General features: G+C 34.8%; 1 protein-coding gene across 2 annotated transcripts in view; it reads left to right on the top strand.

The window, feature by feature from the left end:
* Window positions 1-12,047, top strand: part of TASP1 (taspase 1) — a 286,585-nt gene that overhangs the window by 51,132 nt on the left and 223,406 nt on the right. For both annotated transcript variants that reach the window (XM_036748085.1, XM_036748086.1), the window contains exon 6: window positions 678-757. In XM_036748085.1, coding sequence (XP_036603980.1) covers window positions 678-757 — 80 coding nt within the window. The remainder of the gene's footprint in view (window positions 1-677; window positions 758-12,047) is intronic.

Here is a 12,047-nt window from a genome sequence, read left to right as displayed (position 1 = left end):
CTATAGTTTCTTATTGAATTTCCTCATAATTATTCTGCTTGGTCTAAAGTCCAGGTTTTTGCTAGAGTAGCTTTGTTGAAACTGGGCGATCTTTCTCAATTCAGACAGCCATCTTAACTGAAAGCATCCATTCTTAAGTTTTTACGGATGGATAAAAGAGTGATTTTCGGTGATTAGTCTATGATAACAGTTCCAATTCTAGTACAAAGGTTGAAGTCTTCAATTTATTTTGAGGGCTGTGTGTGTGTGTGTGTGTGTGTGTGTGTGTGTGCGTGTGTATGTGTGGCATTTGTTGCCATTCAGTACATGAATGATATGATCATTTGATATATAATTCTGGCTACCAAGTAATATTTTGCTAAGTATTCATAAGGTTGTGAATTTTTACAACCTGCAAGATATGTTGCAGTTTCTTCCATAATCTACATCAACACTAAATCAAATCTAGGCTCCTAAAGGATAATTTGGATAACTTTTTTTACAGACTTTCCCCATCCTTAAGTCACTTTATTAAAATGCCTAGCCATAGTTTTACACCATTTTAAAATAAATCTTTATTTTCCTAGGCATGTTTTAAATGTACCAGCTTTCTCAGGTTGTCCCTATATAAATTTTTAGTGCTGTCCTTTGTTAAGAATGTGACACTGAATTTATCAACTATTCTTTTGACTTTTTAGCTTTTTGGTTGGAGAAGGAGCCTATAGATGGGCAGTGGATCATGGAATACCCTCATGTTCTCCAAGTGTTATGACTACAAGTGAGTAAAGCCTTTGAAGAAGTTAAGGAATGTGAGTATGTATGCCTATGTATGCTTGGAAAAGTGCTTGCTTATGTTGTCAATTAAAAGAATAATAGAGAAGATGTATATAAAAATCCAAATGTTATAGTTTTTATTTCAAAATATACCTCTAAGTAATTATTTTGACTCCATTTTAGTCACCTTGAAACTCTGAGAGTCTTGGCAGGGAGTATCTTAACTATGAGGTTAAAATCTATTTCAAGTAGTTTAAAAATAAATGTGAGAGCATTTAGATACTCAAAGATTATGGCTGTGGTCTATTACTGGTTTGTTGTAAATTAAGAGTCAGTGCTATTGGAAGATGAGTGTTTAGTTTTATATAACTAAGCCTCATTTAATGCTTAACCTACATGGAAACTTTCTTCTTGAAAAAGTAGTATTGAGTTACAGGGTAAAGAGAGAATTTAAAAGTTTCTGTTTGATAAATCAAGGGACAATACTGCACTGTTGAATTCACTAGTATGAAAATTAATCTCTTTGTTAAAGTGGGCCACAGAGGCCAGAATTGGAAGGAATTATGATGGTCTGAGTTCAATTTGTACCTGAAAAAAAAATCCCCTCTATAACATACCTGCTTAGTGATCCTCCTCCCTTTCTTTGCTTTCAGACATCTGATAAGGATGAACTTGCTCCCTCCTGAAACAGTTCTTTACATTTGGACAGCTCTGGTGATTGCTAAGATTTTCCTTCCACTGACCCTAAATTTATTCCATTCTTTACTCGTATTTCTACCCAATGCTCTTCCTTGTAGTGCCTAGAAGAACAAGCCTCATCTTCCTTTTGAATGATAGCTCTTCACATACTTAACTATAGTAATCATCGTCCATCTAAGTCTTCTACTGGTTGAGCATTTCCATTTGTAGGAACCATCGTCTTATAGTTATCAGTATTCTTCTTAAAATGTTGTGTCTGGAACTGAAAAGTTATGTAGATGTGTTATGATGAGGACAGAGTACAGTGGTATTATTACCACCTTAATTTCTGGACACTGTGCCTTTTTAAACATACTACAAGTTTGCATTGCCTTTCATGGTTGCCATTTCATTCTGCTGACTCATTAATCTTTCAGTTTTCTAAAATCTCTATATTTTCTGAACTGCTTTATGTCTTGTGCTTGTGAAATTGAGTGTTTTATATTTATCTCTACTCAATTTTTTTTCAAATTCTGCCTAATGTCAAGTCTATCATGAAGATCTTAAAACTTGGGTTTGCCGTTTAGTAAGTTTAATGTCCCTCCTGGCCTTGTGCCATCTACCAATTTGGTAAGGATTACATTATGCATTTATCCAAGACATCAATAAAGGTGTTAAATGTTACAGGATTAATCAAGTATGCATCTCCGGAAAACTCTACTGGAGAACTCCTTTCCAGAACGTTGAACCAGTCTTTTAATGATTCTGTGTTACTGGGAAGAAGGTCTCTAATGGGATGCCCCAGGGGTTTATATGTGCTTTGACATTTAACCGGTTACAAATTCACCTAACTGTCCTATTGCCCAACTCCTAGCTTTCTCTTTACCATTATCATAGCTTGACACACTTTTTGAAATATTTAGCTTAAATCTGGATAAACTATAGATTAGTGTGGAGCAGTTCCTTATTTTTGTTTTAGGCTTTATTAATGCCTATTTGTTTTTTATGCCACATTCATTATCTGATATCCTTCTCGCCTTGATCATTAGTAGTTGTCCCTTAAAACAGAGGAAAACAGTTAAGTAAACCAATAGTCATGGTGATGAAGCTGCCAGACATAAAAAATATACAATATTCCTTTGAAACAGCTAGATGATATAGTGGACAGACAGTTGAACTTAGAGTCAAGAATATCTGAGTTCAACCTCTCCTCATACATTTATGTTTTATCCTAGACTAATTATGTAACCTCTCTCAGACTATTCATCTATAAAATGGGGATAATAATAGCATTTTACTCACAGGGTTGTTATCAACATCAAATGAGGTAACATATGAAGTACTTTGAATATCTTAAAGTGCTATATAAATGCTATTATTTTCATAATAATAAGTTATTATTATATAACTTGATGAAATCATGCTGTCTTAAAAAAATCATTGCTCTTGTTTCTAGATATTCATTAACCATTACTTTGATGACAAATTCTATTTGAATTCAATTCTATTGAAGTCAAACGCATTGGCTTATAGACTGGGATGATTTAGGATCTGTATTCGTAGAATGTACATACTGATGAACCACATATATATAAAATATCTTGCTCTTGATATTTGCTAGATTATTCCTTTGCATAATTACCATATACACATTTCGTTAATCTCTTTTGTTCTGTTTTTAATTTTTTGTGTTTTATGAATGTATGTTACTTCAAAGAAACATGTAAAGGTTGTAGCTCTTAAAGAGTATGCTTCAATAACTGTTAGAGATATTTCAGCTGCTGTTCCTATGAAGAAGTCAGGCACTTCAAGGATCATTCAAAGTCTACAATAAAACAGGCTTAGTTGCACTGAAGCACAAAGAAAAGTCAGGCAGTCAGTCAGCAAGCATTTATTAAGCACTTATTACATACCAGGCACTGTGCTGAGGCATTGAAAATGTGACTGAAAATGAAAATTGATAAAAATTTAAAAACACAACATAAAATAGCTAATAAATCTTCAGAAAACAAATGAAGACTGTCAGAGAAACTTGACAGAGATGTTATTGATTATTGTATAGTTAGGCATAAGCTTCTTGAAGTTGGAAAAATAGCAAATAGATAATTTTTTTAAAAGCTGATAATCATAGCTATCAATAAAAAGTGCTTGCCCTAGTTTAGACAATGTTCAGACTATAGTATTAAAGATTGAAAAAGGGTAATTTTTACTGCTGATAATTCATATTAAATTAAAAGTTATGCAAAAAAATTTAGGTGCATGTAAGATCTGGGTATGTTCTTCAGATTATAAAATTTTCACCCCCCCATAAAGTTTTTGGAATTTTTTTTTAAACTTTTAGTGGGCCCAGCTTGGAAATCTTATATCCATTGAGGGAGATGATAGACTCTAATAAATATTTTTAAAAATTTATTAAAATTTGCTTAGTCATCAAAAATCACCTTTTTCTCTATTCCATCCAATTCTTCTAATCTCCCTACCCCCTTCCCTTTCCCTCCTGTTTCCTTGTTTATTGAAAAGTATTTCTGTAATCAAATGTGTTTATGTGTATCTATCCAACCAAGTGTTAGTCACTCCTCTTTCCTCTTCCTCTTCATTTGTATAATGTCTATTTGTGAACCCAGATTATATGACATTATTTTCCCTAATTTTCCTTTCCCTTCCTTCTGCTCAGGGGAGGGGAAATTCCTTTTCCATTTTTCTCTTAATATCAACACATAATAGAACCACTCCCAGGAGTCATTTGATTAGATCCCCTGATGATGATATATTTCAGAGAAGATATATGTATTATCTCCTCGTGTTTGACTCTAAAGCAGTTTATCCTTGTTTAGTGCCTCATTATTCATTCATTTTTACCTTTTTATGTTTCTCTTGGTTCCTATGTTTGAATTTCAAAATTTCTATGCAGGCAGCTCTGGCTTTTTCATTAGGAATGCTTTGAGGTCTTCTAGTTTGTTAACTATCCACCTCTCCCCGCCATATGATTATATGTAGTTTTGCCAGATAAGTTATCCTTTGCTTTCTGGAATGTCATATTTCAAGTTTTCTGCTCCTTTATAATGGAGACTACTAAAACATGTATGATCTTGACTGTGGTTCCTCCATTCTTGAATTTTTGTTTTTTGGCTGCTTGCAGTATTTTTTCTTTGACTTGGAAGCCCTGGAAACCTCTTCTGCCAAGCTGTTAATTTCCTTTCCAGCTCTTTGTTACATAGCTCTCATTTCTTTTCCAGCTTTTTGGATGTGCTCTCATTTTACTTAGAAAAACATTTGAAACTTCTTTTTAAAAGAAAAACTCTTGCTTCACATCTTCTAGGATTTCTAGTTGAGTTTGTGCTCAATTTTACTCTGGGTCTTTGCTTATAGGTGTTGAAGTCATTCTCTTCTTCTGCATCTGTGTCTTCGAGATTCCCTGCTACTGTAATTGTTCTTTATGGCAAGATTCTTTTTTTGTTTGTTCATTCTTCCGGCTTTCTTCATGACTTTGGACTTGATGGGATCTGTGAACTTCTAGAGGGAAAGTACGGGCTGGTCTTGTTGCTGCTTTCTTGGGTGGTTGAGTGTTGGGTTATTCTAGGCACTCAACAGATAAGTTGGGGACCTGAAGACTTTCAATGTTCTATGCTCTCAGAGTGGTGTGATTCAAGAGAAAGTATGATTGCTTCCCCTCTAGTTTGAGCTTTGCAAATTTGTGATTTGGGTTATGATTCAAGCAACAGTAGAATGCTGTTGGATTTAAGCCTTTCTGAGGATCAGAATTTTAGGTTCTCCTTTGGTGTAGGATTTTTGCCCTCGTTATTCCTGTATAGATTGATCTAGCTGCTGGAACTGAGACCCTGCTCCATTCCTAGGGTCTGAGCCACACTGTTGCTTGCTTGCTTTTAAACTTCCTCCTTTCTCTGAACACTGCCCAGGACCTTTCTAACCAGAAAAATACACTTCCTGGCAAGGGTCCCCTTCTCAGTCTGCTCTACATTTGTGACCGGAGTTGGGTGGTAAGTGACAAAGTTGCCAGTTGTGGTTTCCTGGTGTGGTTCTTGTGGTGCCCTGTTATAAATCTGGAATCTTTTCTTGCCCTGGTCCATTGGTGCTTGAGTGTTCCAGGTGTTGGCATTCTCCTAACATATCCCAACTGTCCACAGACCTCTCTTTCTGTCTCTCTTCGCTGAGACAAAAGAGATTAGCCTGAACAAATAACTAATTGAATTTTTTTCTGGATTTCCCCCCAGGACTGGTGCATTTTCTAGAGCGGGTTGAAGGAAAGGTTTTTTTTTTGTTGTTTTGTTTTGTTTTAGCAGTAGGGGAATTCACTGTACTACTTCATACTACATTGCCATCTTGACTGTCTCTGACTAATAAATATGTTTATATAATGAGGTGCAGAATTGTTCTAAAATTATAGAAATTCCTAAATGGAGATGGAATATTACAGTATCACTTTGTACCGTGTCACATGTCACATGGTACAAAAATTTCTCCAGAGAGCTAGAGATAAATATTTTTCACTGTCCTGAGAACTTGTCTGATTTGAACCTTATTGAAAATCTAGGGGCTATCAAGGCTAGACTTGGAAAAATCATTTGTTTGTTAAAGGTATGCTTAATATCCAATGTGACAAAAGTGTGGTTTCATGATCCAATATAAAAAATGTATTAAAATCTTGTGAGCTTAATGCCAAATTCTTTAAAAATGATTGCAAAAAAGCAGACATATTACATATTAAAATCTCTTAAAACATTTTAAAGTTTTTATTCATTTGAAACAAATACAAAACAAGAAAAAAGAACATTTCTAAATACTCAGCAGAATATAAAGAGAGGATTCAATATAAAACCATAAACATACATTTCAGACTGTTAACTTTTAAAAAAAAACCTATGGAATAAATACTACACATTGTTTTGAATATTACCCAGCTTTTCTGTGCTTCCTTCTAAGTTTTCTTTTGTTCTCTGTTGTACACTTCCAGAGAAGACTACAATTAAGCATGAATTATATATACATACATATGTATGTGTGAATATGTATGTATATGATGTGCATATATACACACATATACTTCTATTTAAACACATACACATATATGTAAGACCATACTATACATATTTCTATTTGTCATTTCTTTTTTGGAAGTGGATAGCATCTTCCTAGGTCCAGGTTTTTCCATGTTTTTCTAAGATCAACCAACTCATCATTTCTTATGACTCAATAGTATTCCATCGCAATCATGTATCACAACTTGTTTAGCCATTTTCCCAGCTGAAGGGCATCTTCATCATTTTAGCCCATCTGATAGGTATAAGATAATATCTCAAAGTTGTTTTAATTTGCATTTCTCTAATCAATAATAATAATAACGTAGAACATTTTTCATATTACTTTATGATTTTGATTTCTTCATCGAAAAATTACCTGTTCTTTTCCTTTGACCATTCATCAATTGGGAAATGACTGGTATTCTTATAAAGTTCTTTATATATTTGAGAAATGAGACTGTAAAAAATTTTCCCACAATTTTCTGCTTTCCTTCTAGTCTTGGCTGCATTGGTTTTATTTGTACAAGAACTTTTAATTTAATATGATTGAAATTATCCATTTTATACCTCACAATGCTCTCTATCTCTTGTTTATTTATAAATTGTTCTCCTATCCATAAGTCTGATAGGTAATATGTTCGATGTTCTAATTTTCATGTGATATCTCCCTTTATATCTTTGTAGGACATGTATCCATTTTGACCTTGTCTTGGCAAAGATATTGGTGCTTTACAGTTTCCCCAACAATTTTGGTTTTTACCAATGAACTCTTTTTTTTTTACTTTTTTTTTTTTTTGCAGGGGAGAAGGCAGGGCAATTGGGGTTAAGTCACTTGCCCAAGGTCACACAGCTAGTTAGTGTGTCAAGTGTCTGAGGCCGGATTTGAACTCAGGTACTCCTGACTCCAGAGCCAGCACTCTACTCACTGTGCCACCTAGCTGCCCCTACCAATGAACTCTTATCTCTAAAACCTAAAACTTTATATTTGTCAAATATAGCATTACTATAATCCTTTCCTACTATCTATTGTATGTGTACTCTGTTCTACTGTTCTACCTTTCTATTTCTTAGCCAGTACTAGATAGTTTTGATATTGACTGCCTTATAATGTAGTTTGAGGTCTTGGTACTGTTGAACCTCCTTTACATTTTTTCATTAGTTTCATTGAAATTCTTGACCTTTTGTTTTTCCAAATGAGTTTCATTATTATTTTTCTAACTCAGTAAAAGTTTTTTTTTTTCCAGTAATTTAATTGGGATGAGATTGAGTAAATAGTTTAGTTAGGTAAAATTGTAATTATTTTTTATTATATTGGCTTTGCCTACCCATGAACAATTAATATTTCTGCAATTGTTTGAATCTGACTTTATTTGAATGAAGAGTGTTTAATAATTATTTTTATGTAGTTCCTAGGTCTGTTTTGGCAGGTATATGCTCAGGTATTTTATACTATCCAGTTATCTTAAATGGTTTAAAAATATTAAATAATATTGGTGACACATAGTATGGTTTCCATATTTATCTCTTTTAATTAAATCTCTTTTAGCTTTAACTTAATCTGACATCGTGATTCCTACCCCTATGTTTTTACTTTAGCTGAAGCATAATAAATTTCTACCTCAACTCTCTATTTTAACTGTGTGTATCTCTCATTTTTTATTGTATTTCTTGTAGTCAACATTGTTGAATTCAGATTTTTTAATCTATTCTGCTATCTGTTTTATGGTTAAATTCCATTTTATGGTTAAATTCCATTTTATGGGTAAATTCATATTAAAATTCACATTAAAAGTTATAATTGCTAGTTGTGTATTTCCCTCCATCCTATTTTTCTTCACTATGCATCTAGCTATATTTACCCTATCCCTCCTCAAACATCTAATTTACTTCTCATCACCCTTGCCCCCCTCTTCCTTAATCTACTCACTTCTCTCATGCTTTCCCAGTCATCAATGGAGTGAAACAAGGCTGTGTGCTTGCTCCCATGCTTTTTAGCATGATATTTTCAGCCATGTTGTCACATGCTTTCAATGAAGATGAAAACAGCATCAAAGTCAGCTGATGGTAAATTCTTCAACTTGAAAAGGCTACAAGCCAAGACCAAAGTGGAAGGAGTGTTGGTGTGGCTTTTCTATTCGCAAATGATTATGCACTCTATGCAGCCTTTGAAGCTGAGATGCAACAAAGTATGGATCAATTCTCTGCTTCTTGTGCTAATTTTGGCCTAACAATTAACAACAAAGAAAACACAGGTGCTCCATTAGCCACCACCACACTATCCATATGTGGAACCATTAGTTATAGCAAATGGAGAAGTTTTGAATGCTGTGGATAAGTTCACTTCCCTTGGTAGTGTACTTTCTAGGGATGTATACATTGATAACGAGGTTGGACACATGCATTACCATAGCTAGCTCAGTGATTGGGAGGCTCTGAAAGAAAGTTTGGGAGAGAAGAGGCATTAGACTGACTACTAAATTGAAGGTCTACAGAGCCATTGTGCTGTCCTCGTTGTTGCATGTTTGTGAAACCTGGACAGTATACCAGTGCCATGCCAGGAACCTGAATCACTTACATTTAAATTGTCTTAGGAAGATTCTGAAGATTACCTGGCAGGATAAGATACCAGACAGTAAGGTCCTTACTCTAACTAAACTGCCAAGCATTTAAACTCTGCTTCAGAGAGTATTACTCTGATGAGCTCACCACATTATTCAAATGTAAAATGTATGCTTGCCAAAAGGACTATTTTATAGAGAACTCACACAGGGCAAGCATTCACATGGTGGTCAGAAGAAGTGGTACAAGGAAATTCTCAAGGTCTCTCTTAAGAACTTTGGAATTGATTGTGTAGCATAGGAGACACTGGCGCAGGACTGCTCAGCATGGTGTGCTCAAGAGAAGGTGCTGTGCTCTATGAGCAAAGCAGAATTGAAACAGCTCAAAGGAAACTCAGGATGCACAAATTCAGAGTATCCATCCTTTAAGATCCTTTAGTTCTTGAACTTTGGGGCAATTTTCTTTAGTAATTTCTTGAAATAATGTATCAAGATTTAGTTCTTATATTGTCTCTTGTCATATCTCTCCTCCAGATCAGTTGTTTTTCTAGTGAGATGTCTCACATTCTCTTCTGTTTTTTCATTCTTTTGATTTCGTTTTATTATTTTTTGGTGTCCTGTAACATTATTAGCTTCCCCTTGCCCAATTCTAGTTTTCAAGGAGTTATTTTCTTCCTTCAGTTTTTGGATCTCTTTTTCCAGTTGGTTGACTTTCTTCTCGTAATTTTCTTGATTTTCTTGGATGGCTCTTATTTTTCTTCTTAATTTTTCCTCAATTTCTCTTATTTGATTTTTGAAGTACTTTTAAAATTCTTCCAAGAACTTTTTTTCAGCTTGTGACCATTTGATGTTTCTCTTTGAAAAAAGAGTGCCTTTTTTAGCTTCACTCTCTTCACCTGAGCAGGAACCCAGATCTTCTCTATCCCCATAGTAGCTGTCAATGGTTGGGTTCTCCCTTACTTACACATTTTTATTTTTATTTCATTTTTAGCAGCTTATTATTATAACCAGGTTCTTGTCCCAGGTTATGGGGAATGGTGCTCCAGGCCTCCAGTCCTTTCTGCTGTTATTTTCTGAACCCTGTCCACAGTTCCAACCTTGGACACTCCTCTCCACCCCTAAGCCACAACTAGGACCCTCAGCCACACTGTTGTGCACATGCACTTGTTCCCTGCCTTCTGTCCAGCAGCTGCAAACTTCAGCTCTCCCCTCTGCCCTGGAATAGAAACCAGAGACTTGCTCTCCTGCAGAGCTCTCTGCAGTGGGCAGAGTTCTACTCCTCTTTTACAGCATTCACTAGGTGTGTGCTCACTCCTTCCCTTCCACAGACACATCCTGGGACCACATCTGGTCAGCATAACTGTGCCTTGCATGTTGTAGTAGCAAAGGGTCTTTCAATCTTCCCCTACTTGGTTGTTCCACCCCAACTTAGTCCTGAGGTAAAAGTTCCTGAGGCTGAGTCTCGCTCCTTAGGACTTGTTTTTTGATTCAGTATAGTCTGCCTGGAGATGTTTGCACTTCAAACAGATCAAACCTCCAGCCCTGGAGGTTAAGTTTTTCCTGAAGTCCTCTCCAGTTGTCTTAGGAGGACAACTGCTTTCCCCCAACTTTTGTATATTTCTCCTATTCTGTGCTCCCTTTGAGGCAACATTCTGTCTTTTTTTGTGGAGAAAATTGAGAGAGCCTGGAGTTTTCTGACCCACTCTACCATTTTCCCAGAATACTCTCTTAAAAGTGTTAAAAGATATAAAAGGTTGTACATTGTGTTGTATATTTCAATAAATTTAATTACTTGTACACCAGTAAACTGGTATACCAATGTATTGAATTGCCATCTGGAAAATGAAGAAATTTGCGACTTTTCTGTAATTTATAGTCTTAGAATGCCTTAGGCCACTGAGAGAATAAGTGACTTGCCCATTGGTCACATAGCTGGTATATGTCAGAGGTAGGGCATGAACCCAGGTCTTACTGAATCCAAGGACAACCCTCTATTCACTTCATCATGCTACTTCTTTTTAAAAAGGCTTACTCATAGAAATATTTTTTTAAACATTTTAATAAATTCCCTTTTTAAACACCACCAGCTATACCTACTCTTAGAAAGTTATGTCCTATGTTATAGATAAATACATTTTCCCATTTATTTGTATTAATTCATTGAATAAATTTATTTCAAAAATACAATTGATATGTGATCTGTTTCTGGACAGAAGGCCTTTTTTAAAATATAAGATAAATGATTTGCTAATGGTTAAAATTTATGTATTCTACTTTCCAGTTTTCTTCCCAAATATTTATCATGCCTCTTTTACTTACATTTATTAGAATGACAAATGAAGTAATGTGATAGAAGGAAAACATTACTAAATACATCTAATAGTCCTTGAGCAGCTAATCTGCTCACTCAAGCTTATAAATGTTTTAAAAATAGCCTAAAAACGTAATTACAGTCCTAAACTTTAGGCTTGTTGCACTTTGTCACGTTAATTCTCATACTTTTCTAGGAGGCTTTAATGTTACAAAGATTTTTTAAAAAAGTAATAGTTATATATCCTGGCATAAATTCCAACACGTCTTAGGTACATACAATGAGTTATATATTTATTTATCTCTATTCACAATGGACCAGCTTCCAAATGTTCTAGAGTACTTAAAATACACTTGAGTCACAACTTAGTTCCTGACTAGTCATGTGACCTTAGGTAAATCTTTTGTACTCTCTGGGTCTAGACCTTTATCTGTAAAATGGGGGCATTACTTGCTGTATGATATCTCAAAAGAGTGTTTTGAGGATCAGATATGACATAATAACTTGATTTTCTATAGCACTTTAAGGTTTCCAGGCTACTTTATTATCTCATTTGATCTCACTTTATCCTATCTCTTTTGATCCTCACAACAGTCCTGTGAAGTCAGTGTTTCTTTAAGAAAATACATTCATAGTTTCAACTTGGGATGTTGGCAAGGAATTCAACCTGGAAGTGATGCAAATATTCAGATCAAGTCATTGGTCTAT

Source organism: Trichosurus vulpecula, chromosome 3 (genome assembly GCF_011100635.1).
Source record: "Trichosurus vulpecula isolate mTriVul1 chromosome 3, mTriVul1.pri, whole genome shotgun sequence".
Taxonomy (NCBI): Eukaryota; Metazoa; Chordata; class Mammalia; order Diprotodontia; family Phalangeridae; genus Trichosurus; species Trichosurus vulpecula.
This window is presented reverse-complemented; position numbering and strand designations above follow the sequence as displayed.